At 43.0% G+C, this 18,440-nt stretch overlaps 1 protein-coding gene across 13 annotated transcripts in view; it reads right to left on the minus strand.

Annotated features, from left to right (window-relative positions):
* The window catches only part of dock10 (dedicator of cytokinesis 10), a 179,709-nt gene that overhangs the window by 106,657 nt on the left and 54,612 nt on the right, over window positions 1–18,440 (minus strand). For 5 of the 13 annotated variants that reach the window (XM_090218087.1, XM_090218083.1, XM_036961949.2 and 2 more), the window contains exons 2-3: window positions 4,364–4,483; window positions 3,101–3,190 (exon numbers count right to left, since the gene is read on the minus strand). In XM_090218087.1, coding sequence (XP_090074213.1) covers window positions 3,101–3,190; window positions 4,364–4,483 — 210 coding nt within the window. Of the gene's footprint in view, window positions 1–3,100; window positions 3,191–4,363; window positions 4,484–8,546; window positions 9,270–18,440 lie in introns of those variants that run through there. The other 8 variants (XM_090218088.1, XM_090218084.1, XM_090218082.1 and 5 more) reach the window with 3 other exon arrangements.

Below are 18,440 nucleotides of genomic sequence, written 5' to 3' on the forward strand. Positions count from 1 at the left end.
ATAAAAAACAATCAATCATAATCACTAGTTAACTTCACATGGTTGATGATATTACTAGATATTATCTAGCGTGTCCTGCTATATAATCTGACTGAGCATACAAGTATCTAAGTATCTAACTGAGCAGTGGTAGGCAGAAGCAGGCGCATAAACATTCATTCAAACAGCACTTTCGTGTGTTTTGCCAGCAGCTCTTCGTTGTGCGTTAAGCATTGCGCTGTTTATGACTTCAAGCCTATCAACTCCCGAGATGAGGCTGGTGTAACCGATGTAACCGATGTCTCAATAGCAAGGCTATGTATGTACATAGACAAAGATTTCCTTAAGTTTGGGTCAGTCACAGTGGTCAGGTATTCTGCCACTGTGTACTCTCTGTTTTAGGGCCAAATAGCCAAATGTGTCAAGTAATTATCTTTTTTCCCAATAATGATTTGGTTGGGTCTAATTGTGTTGCTGTTCTGGGGCTCAGTGGGGTGTGTTTGTGAACAGAGCCCCAGGACTAGCTTGCATAGAGGACAGGTTTATCTCTCTGTAGGTGATGGCTTTGTTATGGAAGGTTTGGGAATTGCTTCCTTTTAAGTGGTTGTAGAATTGAACAGCTCTTTTCTGGATTTTGATAATTAGCGGGTATCGGCCTAATTTTACTCTGCGTGCATTATTTGGTGTTTTACGTTGTACACAGAGGATATTTTTGCAGAATTCTGCATGCAGAGTCTCAATTTGGTGTTTGTCCCATTTTGTTTGTCCCAGTTGGTGAGCGGACTCCAGACTTCACAACCATAAAGGGGAATGGGTTCTATATCTGATTCAAGTATTTTTATGTCAGATCCTAATTGGTAAGTCGAATTTTATGTTCCTTTTGATGGCATAGAAGGCCCTTCTTGCGGTGTGGTGTCTGTTGTGTTTCCGTATGCAGTGATGCTGCTACAGTAGGATGTGAGTGAGACTACGGGTGGCTAATTTGATCACTTCCTTCTAGCCAGCATGTGCTGCAAGTCTTTCACGCTCAGCCTCACCATCAAACATTACTTGTAAGAGCATGAAAACAGGTGTACATGCACACACAGTCTGTATATGCGTCCCAAATGGCACCCTGCTATTGACCAGGGCCTATAGGGTACCACCTCAAACTATTGCACAATAAAGGCAATGTGGTGCCATTTGGGTCATAGTCAAGATCCACCTCTTCATAGCGACAATACAATATGGGAAATGTACGCAAAATTGTGTTCACGCTGGTCGTCATCATTTGCATTTGTAAAGTTCTCGCCCCATCGCCGTCTCTCTCTCTTTTTCCTTCCCATCTCTCCCCCCTCCTTCCCTTTCTTTACATGTCTCTCTCCTCACCTCTCTCTCTCTCTCTCTTTCCTTCCCATCTCTCCCCCTCCTTCCCTTTCTTTACATTTCTCTCTCCTCACCCCTCTCTCTCTCTCTTTCCTTCCCATCTCTCCCCCTCCTTCCCTTTCTTTACATTTCTCTCTCCTCACCTCTCTCTTTCCTTCCCATCTCTCCCCTCCTTCCCTTTCTTTACATTTCTCTCTCCTCACCTCTCTCTCTCTCTCTTTCCTTCCCATCTCTCCCCCCTCCTTCCCTTTCTTTACATTTCTCTCTCCTCACCTCTCTCTCTCTCTCTCTCTCTCTTTCCTTCCCATCTCTCCCCCCTCCTTCCCTTTCTTTACATTTCTCTCTCCTCACCTCTCTCTCTCTCTTTCCTTCCCATCTCTCCCCCTCCTTCCCTTTCTTTACATTTCTCTCCTCACCTCTCTCTGTAAAGTTCTCGCCTCTCTCTCTCTTTCCTTCCCATCTCTCCACCCTCCTTCCTTTCTTTACATTTCTTTCTCCTTCCCTCTCTCTCTCTCCCTCCCCTCTCTCTCCCCTCCTTCCCTCTCTCGCACCCTCCTCCCCTCTCTCTCTCTCACACATCCTCCCTCTCACATTTCCTCTCACTCTCGCACCCTCTTCCCCTCTCTCTCTCACACATCCTCCCTCTCTCTCTCTCACACATCCTCTCTCTCACACATCCTCTCTCTCACACATCCTCTCTCTCTAGTTTGCTCTGTTTTTTTGTTAATTCTTTCCAATTTGTAATTATCTAGTAATTATCTTTTTGTTTCCTCATGATTTGGTTGGGTCTAATTGTGTTGCTGTCCTGGGGCTCTGTGGGGTCTGTTTGTGTTTGTGAACAGAGCCCCAGGACCAGCTTGCTTAGGGGACTCTTCTCCAGGTTCATCTCTCTGTAGGTGATGGCTTTGTTATGGAAGGTTTGGGAATCGTTTCCTTTTAGAGTGGTAGAATTTAACGTCTCATTTCTGGATTTTGATAATAAGCGGGCATCGGCGCTCTCTCTCTCTTTTCTCTCTCTCTCTCAAATGATTCATCATTAGCGGGCATTCTCTCTCTCTCTCTCATGATTCAGCTCCATAGATGAGCCCATTGGAAGCAGAAGTCCAGTCAAAGCCCCCCCCCCCCCCCGCCTTCCAGATGCTGTTGATTCCCACGGAGAGAAACATGATACAGCAGCAAGCTGCACAACTTTACTTCGCTTTCCCTCTCGTTCAGAAGGGGAGCAGTAACGCCCAGACATGGGTAAAGAATACATGCTTGTCACTTTCTCATATATGGGCCAAGGAGGAGTGAGTGAGTGATTGAATGCATCAGTCTGTCTCTCTCTCTCTCTCAATCATAGAGCTAGCTGGAAACTATCCCTCTCTCTCACACGCACGTGCGCACGTACACACACGCTCGCAGGCACACAGAAACACACACAGCTCCTGGAGGAACAGAACACATCTGTGCTCCTGATGTCACTGCCTTATAGGCTCATGATGTTGACCTCTGTGTTGAGGATAAGTAAACTAACAACTACATGTAGTCCTGACCCTTACCCACACAACCACCACACCAAGCCTAGCTGCCTGCCAGCCAGCCAGCCTGAATGTGGAGTCAGCCCTGCTCCATAGCCCTCCCCTGCACCAAAGCTCAGTCACACAACTAAGCATGGAGCTCACACACACACACACACACACACACACACACACACAAACCCACATACACACACAAACGCACGTGCGTGCGCACACACACACACATACACACTCACCTGTCTGACCAGCAGACACTCGGCCTGGAGCTCGGCCCCCTGGGGCACAGTGGACTGCAGTGTCCGTCTTTCCAGAGGCACTGTGGACACCTGGGAGACAGAGGGGGAGGATAAATCATTGGGGGTGAACCATCAAGGCGGGAGGGACAGTTTGATGTCAGGTAAAAGGTTGTCTCTGAAAGACTGTCGGGGTGGAGGGGGTGTGGACTTGACATCTCAGCCTTTTCCCCTAGAACCAAATTCACTAGCTGGCTAGTGGTCAAAGTTCACACGATAGCTGGTTTTATGATTACTGAGATTAGGTCAAAGATGACACATACCAGAATGGGATAGGATACATGTGCAGGTTTGAACATGAAAATGCTTGAGGGGGACATAGGAAATCTAAGGATACAGTTGTTACCACCATGATGTACAGTCAGATCACTGAACCCTATTCCAGTGCGTCAGCACTTGACGAATAACATCTGACCAAGAGCTCCGTTGATGTTATAATTCAATCATAAATATTGAAGTAAAAACAGCACATGGCTGAAATATATCATCCATACCTAGCAGTAAAGATTTTTTGGAGAAATACTGCTCTCACTGATGGCACCGTATTCCCTATGTAGTGTATTACTTGTGACCAGGGCCAAGTAGTGCACTATATGGGGGATAGGGTGCCATTTGGGACGCAACACACAGAGAACAGCCAAGTCTGCTCCTGCTCTGATCAACGCTTGGTTCTGATTTACTGGGTCTGCAAGTCAGCTGTTTAAAACACAGCACACTCACAGGAAGGAAGGTGTTCCAAAACATTATTAGGTTATGGAAGCGAATTAGGTTTGTCCATTAGCTAATGAATTGGAATTTCCATTAGGTTGAGAGACCGCAAATGAAACAGGGACTGTTTGGTTGCCGGGCCTGTGTGTGTGTGTGTGCGTGCGCACCACGGTAGCAGAGTCAGGCATTTAAAAATCAACTCAGGGATCGAGAGCCGAGTCATTTCCCTAAAACCATTTAAAACCGGTTAATGTGAAGTGGCGGTCTTAAGGAGTCACATTAGCGCACTAATTAAGTCACTAATGAGCAAACAGCCACAGGACATTGTCGGAGCAGAAGCACTAGGGGAATGAGGGGTTCAGAATGCAAGTGTGTCTGTCTGTCTGTCTGTCTGTCCGTCTTGTCGAAAAACATTGGAGCCAGACACACGCACACACAGTCAGACACACACACACACACCCCTCCACCCCACACACACAGAGACCCGCTCGTACCCACCGTGAAGTCGTTGTCGGGGAAGAGGAGCAGCTCGCTGAGGGGGTCTTCCTTCAGCTCATCTCCCAGGTCACAGATCACAGCCTCATAGTCCAGAGGGTCTATCAGCTTGGGTTTCTCCTGCTGGGACACACACACACATTTTACTTGACTTATCCCATTTGGAAGTGAAATAAACATTTGGGTACTACTTGGGGAAACACGGCGGATGCAGGATTCAAATCCCGGTCCAAACACACACACACACGCATACACACACACACACACACACACACACACACAAAATCAGAATTGCGCAGTCAACCATATGATGACCACTGTAAGTCACACCATGGAATATCCAACATATTCAACTATTAGGTCACACAGAAAAGTATTCTACATCTAGGACTTATCCTGCTGTAACGCACTGCGAGACAGACAGACAGACAGGCGCACAGGCAGCGACACCGCGCTAACATTTTTCTTCAATACCATTCTACAATCCTGACTTTATAAACCTCTCTGAACTGCGCTGATACCCAAAACACTCAGCAGTCACGTCATATACACTGAGAAATGTCAGCCAGTCAACAAGTGTTCTTCAAACCGAACGCGAGACAAACGGTGTAGCTAGAAAAATAGTCTAAACCCCAGGACATCTGTTTATCTTTCACCGGACAGGCATGAATCATTTTCTTTGCAAGGCATGAAGAAAAACAAACGAGCTAGAGCCACCACCTTACTTCCTGTGTTTAGACTGTCACCATTGGATCAGCTACGTAAACACCAAGTCTGTGTCCCAAACGGCACCCCATTCCCTACGGGCCCTGGCCAAGAGTAGTGCACCATATTAGGGGAAGAGGGTGCAATTTGGAACGCGGACCCCAGCCTAGAGGGGTGGGGAAGAGAGAAGTAAAATAGAGGATGAAGTGGGTTACATGTCATGTGCCAAACCAAACCAAAAACATGTCGAGGGAAACCGTTTTACTGACAGAGAAGAATATATTACATTAGCTCAGAAAACATATTTAATGATAGGTTCAACCTCACCTATTACCTTTTAGTTTCTGGTGCTGAATAGTATTTCAATCGATTACATCAGAGATTCAAGCTCTGAAATGACCGTAGGCTGATATAGTACAAAGCCAGAAGTTTTACAATATGTTTTAGGTTACGGGTTAGGCTGCACATCTGCACAGCAAATGGTCTCAACAATCCCATCCGGACAGAGCGTTTCACAGAAAGCGAAATGGACTGCACGTGATGAGACGAGGCTATTTCGGGTCCTCAAAGGAAAGCAGCACGTCTTATTCATCACCGCTAACACAAACTGTGGTCAGAGGGGTGGAAAACTGATGACCTGTGTTCTTTCTGTTTACACGCCCACTGCGGGATGTTTTCTCCTGCATTCCGACCACGAGCCTCTGTTCAGTTAGACCAGGGGTGTATTCTTTAGTGCACATCGTAGCAAATCATATGTTTTTTTTTTAAGGAAAAAGGGTTTCTTATCGGACAAGTTCAGCTAGGTCCCACACCATTTGCTTCAGTTTGATTCCTAGTAAACACACCCCTGACACATAAGGGAAAGCGGTAGAAGCAAGCAGTCAGTGAGGAATAAAAGCATGGCAAAGAACGTGACAGAAAAACGAAAGACTGCAAAACACCCAGAATCATAACAATATTTTGTTGTTAGGAAGGATCTTGTTGTGATTCCACTGTAAAAAAAAAAGGTTTGTATTAACTGTGCCCGACAGTAAGAGAGAATTACCGCTGAGGACAATTGAATTTGTCAACCTCACAGAAATATCTACCAAGACAATATATTTTGCCTGAGCTGCCTGCGGATAGTGGTCCAGTGGTTAGTGTGGCGTACCCAGCCCGGGACACACGTTTAGCCAACGCCACCAGTCGGCATGGGTTTCCAATCTGCCTCCCAATCTATCCTACCTTTGACGTCTCCTCTAGCCCTCTTCACTGTCCAATCTCAATATAATAAATAAAACCAACAAAAATATATATCTAACGTCATATGCCTGAAGGTGGTTTTCAGCCGAGATTTCAAAATGAACATAAAACATATATTAACTTCCCTTTGTGTTTCCAGCCAGTAGGGATCTTCCCACACAGACGGACCGGTGGCAAGGGCAGAGAAACACATTAACAACAGTCTTTCATACTCAGCATTCATTCACACTGTTGCCAAATCACTTGATCACCCTACTGAGCACCACTGTGGGTTTGGCCCATTCCGTTTTGATTTGACCTGACCAGAGGCACTGAGATGTCAAATGGCACCCCCTTAGTTTTGGTCCCCTTTTATTCTGCTCAAAGGTAGTGCACTACAGAGGGAGTAGGGTGTCATTGAGACATAGACAAAACCGCTGGGGTAATTCCACAACAAAGTGGAAGGAAATAGGCACTACTTACCCGATGACAGTCAGCCGAAGCAATCTTAGTGTCATATAGGGACGTTACCTTCCCTGACACCTGAAGTACTATCGGCTCAGTAACACAACAGCTCAGTAATGACTGGGACTATAGAGTGTGTTGTAGTGGGCGTTTTATCACATCTCAAAGCAGCTTGAGACATGCTACATGACACCTACACGTTTGGCACCGATATTCCCCCAGACAACATCACACCAATACGGTCAAGATGTTGCAGAGCATTTGTACAAATCGGACGTACGTATAGAGGTGTAAAAGTCCCCTGCTGACAAACTCATAGCTCCAGTTGAAATGTTGTGAACATATAGATCCCATGCTGACTGTAGATTGTAGTCCTGTGTGGCTTAGTTGGTAGAGCTCAGCACTTGCAATGCCAGGGTTGTGGGTTTGATTCCCATGGGGGACCAGTATGAACAAATAGGGATATTTATTTAATGACTAAACTGTAAAGTGGCTTGCAAAAGTATTCACCCACCTTGGCATGTTTCCTATTTTATTGCCTTACAACCTATAATTAAAATGAATTTTTGGATGGTTTGTATCATTTGATTTACACAACATGCCTACCACTTTGAAGATGGAAAATCCTTTTCTTGAGAAACAAACAAAAAATAAAAGACCAAAAAAAAATCTGAAAACTTGAGCGTGAGTAACTATTTACCCCCCCCCCCCCCCCCCAAAAGTCAATACTACAGCTGAAGTCTGAAGTTTACATACACTTAGGTTTGAGTCATTAAAACTAGTTTTCAACCACTCCACAAATTTCTTGTTAAACTATAGTTTTGGCAAGTCGGTTAGGACATCTACTTTGTGCATGACAAAAGTCATTTTTCCAACAATTGTTTACAGACAGATTATTTCACTCATAATTCACTGCATCACAATTCCAGTGGGTCAGAAGTTTACATAGACTAAGTTGACTGTGCCTTTACACAGCTTGGAAAATTCCAGAAAATGATGTCATGGCTTTAGAAGCTTCTGATAGGCTAATTGACATCATTTCAGTCAACTGGAGGTGTATCTGTGGATGTATTTCAAGGCCTACCATCAAACTCAATGCCTCTTTGCTTGACATCATGGGAAAATCAAAAGTAATCAGCCAAGACCTCAGAAAATAAATTATAGACCTCAACAAGTCTGGTTCAAAATTCAGCAAACTTATTGTGGGAAGCTTGTGGATGGCTACCCGAAACGCTTGACCCAAGTTAAACAATTTAAAGGCAATGCTACCAAATACTAATTGAGTGTATGTAAACTTCTGACCCACTGGAAATGTGATGAAAGAAATAAAAGCTGAAATAAATCACTCTCTACTATTATTCTGACATTTCACATTAAAATAAAGTGGTGATCCTAACTAACATAAGTATTGCTCCCTATGTGTATCGGAGTTTCTATCCAGGGAGCAATACTATGTGTATCGGTGTATCAACACACCGATCAGATAGCCAGTGACTCTCTATTTGACTAACTAGTATTAGGCTAAGGCTAGCAATGTCCAACTCCAACCTGTGCCATATCGGTTAGCCTCATTTTGACAGACAGATGCGGTGTAGAGTGAAGTTGCCGATAGAGACTTGGGTCAGTTTTGCCTTTTCACCCACTCATGATTAAGGTTAGGAATTGAAAGCTGATTCTAGATCTTTACCTCGGTGAACTTCACCCCAGATCGACAAGTTCAACAGAGAGGAAAAGGAAGCCCAGGGCAATAAAAACACAAAGATACGGCACTGCACGAGAGAGACAGCATACATACGACGCTCAGCCGGTTGAAATCGTTCCGCACACGCCTGCTCTTATCCCTGGTCTTCTTTCGGAATGTGATCTTACTCCTGAAGCTCATCCTGATTCAAAACAGGAGACTGCACACGGATGCCGATGACACGGGTAGAGACGGGGACACGGACAGGACATGTGTTCCAGCAGGCAGAAGCAGAAGGTCCATTGAAGGGTGTGTGAGACCTGTCGGTTCGGGTGGTGCCCAAGGAGGAAGTAGATGCTTGATGTCACACGGTGACAGAGGTGCAGCAAGGGAAAACTGAGAAAAAAAATCCAACCACCTCTGTCTCTCTTCCGTTTCTCTCTGAAGACTCTCTCTATCTTTGTTCTTACTCTCACCACATTTTTGGGCTGGATTCCCGCTGGGGCCGCCCATATGAAAATGTATGCAACCACTACTATAAGTCACCTTGGATAAAAAAACATCTGATAAATGGAATTAATTCAATCATCATTATTAATATACTGTATTAGATACAGTAGCCATAGTAACATTACAGGGCAATACTTTGTAGTGGAAATACAGCTCTGTAATACTGACACTACAGTACGTAGACACATTGGTCTAGACTAGACTGACATCTCCCCGCTACACAACTGAATTCTTACAAACTGCTGTTCTAACACTCAATTAAGATCTCGTCTCCTTGGTTGTAATCAATGCCACACTCTCTCACTCTCTTTCTTTTCACAAACACGCATGCACACTCACAGGCAGGGCCTATACGTGTGCATCCGATGTGTGTAAACTACAACTTCCTTTATTTGCCAGAGAAGGGGTGCATTTATAAACCAAGACCAATAAGTGCACGCGAGGACACGCATTTACATTTTAGTTATTTAGCAGACGCTCTTATCCAGAGCAACTTACAGGAGTTAAGTGCCTTGCTCAAGGGCACATCAACATCATTTTCAACCAAGCTAGCTCAGAGATTCAAACCAGCAACCATTCGGTTTCTGGCCCAACGCTCTAAACCTCCAGGCTACTTCCCTCAGAAAGTACTCAATTTATTCCATATGTTTTGTTTTACAGCCTGAATTAAAAATGGGTAAGACTTGGTTGTTGATCATTGCTAGACAACTATTTCCAGGTCTTGTCATAGATTTTCAAGCAGATTTAAGTCAAAACTGTAACTCAGCACTCAGGACATTCACTGCCTTCTTGGCAAGCAACTCCAGCGTAGATTTGGCCTTTCACCCTACTGAAAGGTGAATTAATCTCCCAGTGTCTGGTGGAAAGCAGACTGAATCAGGTTTCCCTCTTAGATTTAACCTGTGCTTAGCACCATTCCATTTTTTTATATACTTAACGATTACAAGCATACCCATAACAAGATGCAGCCACCACTGTGGTTGAAAATATGGAGAGTGGTACTCAGTAATTGCTGTATTGGATTTGCCTCAAACTTAACACTTTGTATTCAGGTCAAAAAGTGAATTACGTTGCCACATTTTTTGCAGTATTACTTTAGTGCCTTGTTGCAAAGAGGAAGCATGCTTTGAAATATTTGTATTCTATACAGGTTTCCTTCTTTTCACTCTGTCATTTAGGTTAGTATTGTGGAGTAAGTACAATGTTGTTGATCCGTCCTCAGTTTTATCCTATCACAGCCATTAAACTCTAATTGTTTTAAAGTCACCATTGGCCTCATGGTGAAATCCCTGAGCGGCTTCTTTCCTCTTCGGCAACTGAGTTAGGAAGGACACCTGTTTCTTTACTGTGACTGGGTGTATTGATACACCATCCAAAGTGTAATTAATAACATCACCATGCTGAAAGGGATATTGAATGTTTGCTTTTTTATTTCTTACCTATCTACCAATAGCTGTCCTTCTTTGCTAGGCATTGGAAAACCTCACTGGTCTGTGTGGTTGAATGTGTTTGAAATTCACGGACCTTACAGATCATTTTATGTGTGGGGTACAGAGATGAGGTAGTCATTCAAAAATGTTTAACACTATTATTGCACACAGAGTGAGTCTATGCAACTTATGTGACTTGTTAAGCAAATGTGTACTCCTGAACTTACTTAGGCTTGCCTAAATACTTGAATACTTACTGATTCAAGACATTTCAGCTATTCATTTTTTATTAATTTGTAAAAGAAAAACATAATTGCACTTTGACATTATAGGCTATTTGTGTGTAGGCCACTGACAATAGATCTCAATGTTATCAATTTTAAATTCAGCTGTAACACAACAAAATGTGGAAAAAGTCAAGGGGTGCGAGTACTTTCTGAAGCACTGTACATACATACAGTCCCTGTAAAGTTTGGACACACCTACTCATTCAAGAATTTTTCTTTCTTTTTACCATGTTCTACATTGTAGAATAATAGTGAAGACATCAAAACTATGAAATAACACATATGGAATCATGTAGTAACCAAAAAAGTGTTAAACAAATCAAAATATATTTATATTTGAGATTCTCCCCCCCCCCCCCCCCCAACACACACTACCCTTGATGAAATTTCATTGCAGAACTGAGAGCTGTCAGCTGCCAACCAGTTTGAGGAACTGACCCTGTTGCGTCACAGCCTCTGAGCCTTTGTCCCACGCCCTACATGGTATACTACGGTAATTTTGACCAGGGCTCGGTCAAAAGTAGTGCACTATATAGAGAATAGGGTGCCATTTGGGAAGCAACCGGAGTCTGAGTGCTGTTAACCTGATTACATAAGCTACTGTAAGATCTTTTTATGTTATTGATCATTTAAAAAGGGGAGAAAATGCAATCGATTTTATTCTCATCCATTGGTGGTCAATACAACACCGGGGAAAAGCACCAAAAATACACCACCAAGAGTTTAAAACTGTAATGCAGCATGACTTTGACACAAACCAACACATGAGAAGAATGATGCTGATAGGGGTTACAGGAAGAGTCATTGACCGACACTGAATGGGAGAGAGGAGACGAGGGTTACATCCAAAATGGCACCCTATTCAATATATAGTGCATTACTTTTGACGAGGGCCAATAGGACTCTAGACAAAAGTAGTGCACTATATAGGGAATAATAGGGTGCCATTTGGGACACACACCTCGACAACTCTCCAGGCATATGTTAGTATAGGGCTATTGCCATTAGATTTCAGTTTTTCACATTTTGATGCCAAAACATTCAGGAGATAAAGGTGCTCAAAATTGACCCATTTTGCATACCTCACCTACAATGAGACTGCAATGTCTTCATCACTGTCACGCCTACTCCCGCTCCGGCGCTCGACTCTACTAGCAACTGGTCCTGGCATCATCATTACGCACACCTGCTCCCCATCGTTACACACACCTGGGCATCATCATCACCATGATTCATCTCCCTTTATGTAGCACTCAGTAGCCTCAGTCATCAGGCAGTTTTGGTTTTGGTCAGTACGCTTCTCCTGTTATTGTTTATCTGCCTTTCTTATCGCTAAACTCACCTTCTACACCTGGTTCCTGACTCCAAGCATATAGAGAACCTGTCAAAAGTTTGGACACACCTACTCATTCAAGGAGATTTTTTAAATTTTATTTTACCATTTTCTACAGTGTAGAATAATAGTGAAGACATCAAAACTATGTAATAACACATATGGAATCATGTAGTAACCAATAAAGTGTTAAACAAATTAAAATATATTTTGGATTCTTCAAAGTAGCCACCTTTTGATGACAGCTTTGCAAACTCTTGGCATTCTCTCAACCAGCTTCACCTTGAATGCTTTTCCAACAGTCTTGAAGGAGTTCCAACATATGCTGAGCACTTGTTGGCTGCTTTTCCTTCACTCTGTGGTCCGACTCATCCCAAACCATCTCAATTGGGTTGAGGTCAGGTGATTGTGGAGGCCAGGTCATCTGACGCAGCACTCCATCACTCTCCTTGTTGGTCAAATAGCCCTTACACATCCTGGATGTGTGTTGGGTCATTGTCCTGTTGAAAAACAAATGATAGTCCTACTAAGTGCAAACCAGATGGGATGGTGTATCACTGCAGAATGCTGTTAACCATGCTGGTTATGTGTGCTTTGAATTCTAAATAAATCAGACAGATTTACCTGGAAAGCACCCCCACACCATCACACCTCATCCTCAATGCTTTACGGTGGGAACCACACATGCGGAGACCATCCGTTCACCTACTCTGCGTCTCACAAAGACACGGCGGTTGGAACCAAAAAGCTCAAATTGGACTCAGACTAAAGGACAGATTTCCACCAGTCTAATGTCTATTGCTCGTATCTCTTCACCCTCTTCTTCTTATTGGTGTCCTTTAGTAGTGGTTTCTTTGCAGCAATTTGACCATGAAGGCCTGATTAATGCAGTCTCCTCTGAACAGTTGATGTTGAGGTCTGTCTGTTACTTGAATTCTGTGAAGCATTTATTTGGGCTGCAATTTCTGAGGCTGGTAACTCTAATTAACTTGTCCTCTGCAGCAGGTAACTCTGGGTCTTCCTTTCCTGTGGCGGTCCTCATGAGAGCCAGTTTCATCATAGCGCTTGATAGTTTTTGGGACTGCACTTGAAGAAACTTTAAAAGTTCTTCACATTTTCCAGACTGACTGACCTTCATATCTTAAAGTAATGGACTGTTGTTTCTCTTTGCTTATTTAAGATGTTCTTGTCATAATATGGACTTGGTCTTTTACCAAATAGGGCTATCTTCTGTATACCACTCCTACCTTGTCACAACACAACTGATTGGCTCAAACGCATTAAGAAGGAAATAAATTCCACAAATTTAACTTTTAACAAATCACACCTATTAATTGAAATGCATTCCATATGATTACCCCATGAAAATCGGGGCGGCAGGGCAGGTCTTGCCTAGTGGTAGCCCAGTGGGGCCGGTCTAGCCTAGCGGCAGCCTAGTGGTTAGGGCATTGGACTAGTAACCCCAAGGTTACAAGTTCAAACCCCCGAGCTGACAAGGTACAAATCTGTCGTAACTTGCCTAGTTAAATAAAGGTAAAATAAAAAAATAAAAAGCTGGTTGAGAGAATGCCAAGAGTTTGCAAAGCTGTCATCAAGGTAAAGAGTGGATACTTTGAAGAATCAAAAATATAAAATATATTTTTATTTGTTTAACACTTGTTAGGTTTCTACATGATTCCATGTGTTATTTCATAGTTTTGATGTCTTCTTCGGGATCGGTGTCCCTTCCACAGGACAGTTGAGCTAACGTAGGCTAATGCGATTAACATGAGGTTGTAAGTAACAATAACATTTCCCAGGACATAGACATATCTGATATTGGCAGAAAGCTTAAGTTCTTGTTAATCTAACTGCACTGTCCAATTTACAGTAGCTATTACAGTGAAATAATACCATGCTATTGTTTGAAGAGAGTGCACAATTTTGAACATGCAAAGTTATTCATAAACAAATTAGGCAAATTTGGGCAGTCTTGATACAAAATTTTGAACAGAAATGCAATAGTTCATTGGATCAGTATAAAAATTTGCACATACACTGATGCTGTCTAGTGGCCAAAATCTAAATTGCACCTGGGCTGGAATAATACATTATGGCCTTTCTCTTGCATTTCAACGGTGGTACCATTTTTTTTTTTCAAAATAACGATTGTTTTTCTCTTTGTATTATCTTTTACCAGATCTATTGTGTTATATTCTACGACATTAATTTCACATTTCCATAAACTTAAGTGTTTCCTTTCAAATGGTGCTAAGAATATGCATATCCTTGCTTCAGGGCCTGAGCTACAGGCAGTTAGATTTGGGTATGTCATTTTAGGCAAATATTGAAAAAAGGGGGATAATCCTTAAAAGGATGTAGAAAATAGTAAAAAAAAAAAAATTAAAAATGGAATCCGTAGGTGTGTCCAAACTTGACTGGTACTGTACGTTACAATCACTAAAAAGATAAAAGGTTACGTTTGACATCACTTGAAAGCTTACAAATCAGGGTTGTAAAGCTATTTTATAATTTCTAGATTTTTTTACGAAACATTTGTATATATTTTTTGCTTTAACCACCAATGATCTAAAAACGTGTAAAAACGTGTAAAACATATATTTTTTAATCAATTTTCACTTATGTTGTAGCTTAGATCCTATTTGACATAATCTGAGGTGTTCGTGTTGTGCCCGCCATCGGTTGAGACACGGCATGTTCCTGAATAAAGGGTGCGTTTCATGTTTTGGCTGATAAATGTAGCTACTAAACATTACAATTACAAACTTTCAAATCATTACAAACTTTCAAATCAAATCAAAAAGTTTGTCACATGCACAGACCTTACCGTGAAATGCTTACTTTACAATCAAATCAGATCAGGTCAAGGAATAGAGCTAATAAAAACTTTACTAAATAAACTAAAGTACAAAATAAAATACAAAAAGTAACACAATAATATAACAATACCGAGTCAATGTGTGTGTGTGTGGGGGGGGGGGGGGGGGACAGGTTTGTCAAGGTAATCTGTACATGTAGGTAGGGGTATGCATAGATAAACAGCGAGTTGCAGCAGTGTAAAAACAAAGGGGGGGGGGGGGGGGGGGGTGTCAATGTAAGTAGTCCGGGTGGCCATTTGATTAATTGTTCAGCTGTCTTATGGCTTGGGGGTAGAAGACGGTTGGATGCTAAAAATGTAAATTACATTTCAATGTCAATGGTGTAACAGCTAATTGCAAGTCCATTCTATGGATTCTATTTCTATGATTAAATTGACGCCTACCCTGTGTTCAAGAGTATGCTGTGTCTCAACCGATGGCTGGCACAACACAAACACCTCAGATTATGTAAACTAGGAGCATATGTGAAGAAAAAGAAAATCAGTTTACAAATGTTTTTATAATTGATGTTAAAGGTGTCTCACACTCCATATGTTATGTACCCCTCTATCTTCTCTCTAGCTAACCCCCTCCTCTTAGCAACACTTAGACCACAAACCACTTTTCTCTGGCAGATCAGGGAAACAGTGTCTCACACACACACACACACACACACAATGTGAGATGAATGATTGACACCTCTAAACTTCCAGTAAATGGTTTGCCTCCAATGCTCCTTATAGGACACATTACTGCACTCTATAGTCCTCTGTAAACTGGTCATCTCTGTATACCTGGCACAAAACCCACTGGTTGACCTACTGCCGCCCTCATCCTCCACATACAACACCCGTTCTGCCAGTCACATTCTATTAAAGGTCCCCAAAGCACACACATCCCTGGGTCACTCCTCTTTACAGTTCGGTGCAGCTAGCGACTGGAACGAGCTGCAACAAAACACTCAAACTGGACAGTTTTATCTCTTCATTAAAAGACTCAATCATGGACACTCTTACTGACACCTGTGGCTGCTTTGCCCGATGTATTGTTGTCTCCATCTTCTTTTCCTTTTCTGTTGTCTGTGCCCAATAATGTTCATACCATGTTTTGTGCTGCTGCCATGTTGTGTTGCTACCATGTTGTGTTGTCATGTGTTGCTGTCATGTAGTGTCTCTCTTGTTGTGATGTGCGTTTTGTCTTACATTTTTATTTTAATCCCAGTCCCTCTCCCTGCAGGAGGCCTTTTGCCTTTTGATAGGGTGTCATTGTAAATAACAATTTGTTCTTAACTGATTTACCTAGTTAAATAAAAGGTTAAATAAAAAAAATACAGAAATCTGTCACTTGAAATGAATTCATTAGGCCCTAATCTATGGCTTTGACCTGACTGGGAATACAGATATGCATTTGTTGGTCACAGATTTAAAGTGGAAGAGGGCTCAGAAAACCAGTAAGTATCTGGTGTGCCCAGCCATTTGCCTCAAGCAGCGCAACACACCTCCTTCGCATTGAGTTGACCAGGCTGTTGATTGTGGCCTGTGGAATGTTGTCCCACTCTTCTTCAAAGGCTGTGCGAAGTTGCTGGATATTTGCGGGAACTGGAACACTCTGCGTACACGTTAATCCAGAGCATCCCAAACATGCTCAATGGTTGACATGTCTGGTGAGTATGTAGGCCATGGAAGAACTGTCCCATTTTCATCTTCCAGGAATTGTGTACAGATCCTTGTATTATCATGCTGAAACATGAAGTGATTGGACAATGGGCCTCAGGATCTCAGCATCTCTGTGCATTCAAATTACCATCGATAAAATGCAATTGTGTTCGTTGTCCGTAACTTATGCCTGCCCATACCATAACCCCACCTCCATCATGGGGAACTCTGTTCACAACGTTAACATCAGCAAACTGCTCGCCCACATGAGGCCATTCATGCTGTCTGCCAGCTGCCAGGTACAGTTGAAACCAGGATTCATCCATAACGAGCACACTTCTCCAGCAAGCCAGTGACCAAAGGCTTCGCTGAGACGGTTTCTGACAGTTTGTGCCGAAATGATTAGGTTGTGCAAACCCACAGTTTCATCAGCTGTCCGAGTGGCTGGTCTCAGACGATCCCGCCGGTGAAAAAGCCTGATTTGGAGGTCCTGGGCTGCCGTGGTTACACGTGGTCATAATTTCAAATTCTCAGAAATTATGTTGTAGGCGGCTTATGGTAGCGAAATTAACATTAAAATCTCAGAGCAACAGAGCAACAGAGCACCAGAGCAATAGCTCTGGTGGACAATTGCACGCTCCCTCAAAACAGGAGACATCTGTGGTATTGGGTTGTGTGATAAAACTGCACATTTTAGAGTGGCCTTTTATTGCCCCCTGCACAAGGTGCACCTGTGTAATGATCATGCTGTTTAATCAGCTTATTGGTATACCACACCTGTTAGGTGGATGGATTATCTTGGCAAAAGATAAATGTTCACTAACAGGGATGTAAACAAATTTGTGCACAAAAGTTGAGAGAAATAAGCTTTATGTGCATATGGAACATTTCTGGGATCTTTTATTTCAGCTCATGAAACATGAGACCAACACTTTACAAGTTGCATTTATATTTTTGTTCAGTGTATTTCAAGTTCCATAATTGCTCAATATTTAGAAAATCTCAGTCAGTGTGTATCAACAGGCTCTACATACCCCATTAAGTCCTTTAACGAGCTGCTAAAACACCTGCAGCCCATCAAACATCCAACCCCCCCCCCCCCCCCCCCCTATTCCGCTCCAGCTGTCTGGGCTGCTTCCATCCCTCCATCTCCCCATCTTCCCCTCTTTCTTCTCCAGCCTCACTCACTTCCACATCCCACCAAACAACCCCATTCTCCCTATTTTCTCCCATTCTTTCCATCCACCCCTGTGCTGATTCTCAGTAAAACTGCAGCTGTGCAGGATCAAAATAGAACGAGCGCAGGCCTTAGAATTAGCAGCAACTGCTAATCAAACAGGGGCGTGAACGAGAGATGGAGAGAGAAAATGTAAGAGAAAGACCGAGAGAGCGAGAGAGAGAAAAAAATATAATGAGGGAGGGAGAGAGAAAATAGAGAGAAAGAGAGAGGATGCGAGAAAACACATGACAGAAGGAAATTGATGAAAAGGAGAGCTGACAAGGAAGGTCCAAGGCCATATAATATCTCAGAGTTTGACCACCAGTAGAAGCTGGTGAATGTCTATCTCAATTACAATCTCTGTTTACATCCAAAATGGCACCCTATCCCTTTATTGTGGACTACTTTTGACCAGGACCCATAGGGCTCTGGTTGAAAGTAGTGCACAGTACTATGTAGGAAATAGGTTGCTGTTTGGGAGGCAGTAATAGTCTGCTGTGTAATGGGAGCCAGAGTGTGTATGTTTCCTAGTGCTGAGACAGCACAGGACAGGGTCCAGGATCAGACTGCAGCTATCGCCATCTGGATCACATCTACTGCAGAGAGCGAGAGAGGGAGAAAGAGAGGGGGGAGAGAGGGTGGGGAGAGAGAAAGAGAGAGGGGGAGATATGGGGGGAGGGGGGAGATTGAGGGACAGAGAGAATGAGGGGGGGAGA

This window comes from Oncorhynchus mykiss, chromosome 24 (assembly GCF_057628025.1).
Source record: "Oncorhynchus mykiss isolate SJ-2025 chromosome 24, ASM5762802v1, whole genome shotgun sequence".
NCBI classification, from domain to species: Eukaryota; Metazoa; Chordata; class Actinopteri; order Salmoniformes; family Salmonidae; genus Oncorhynchus; species Oncorhynchus mykiss.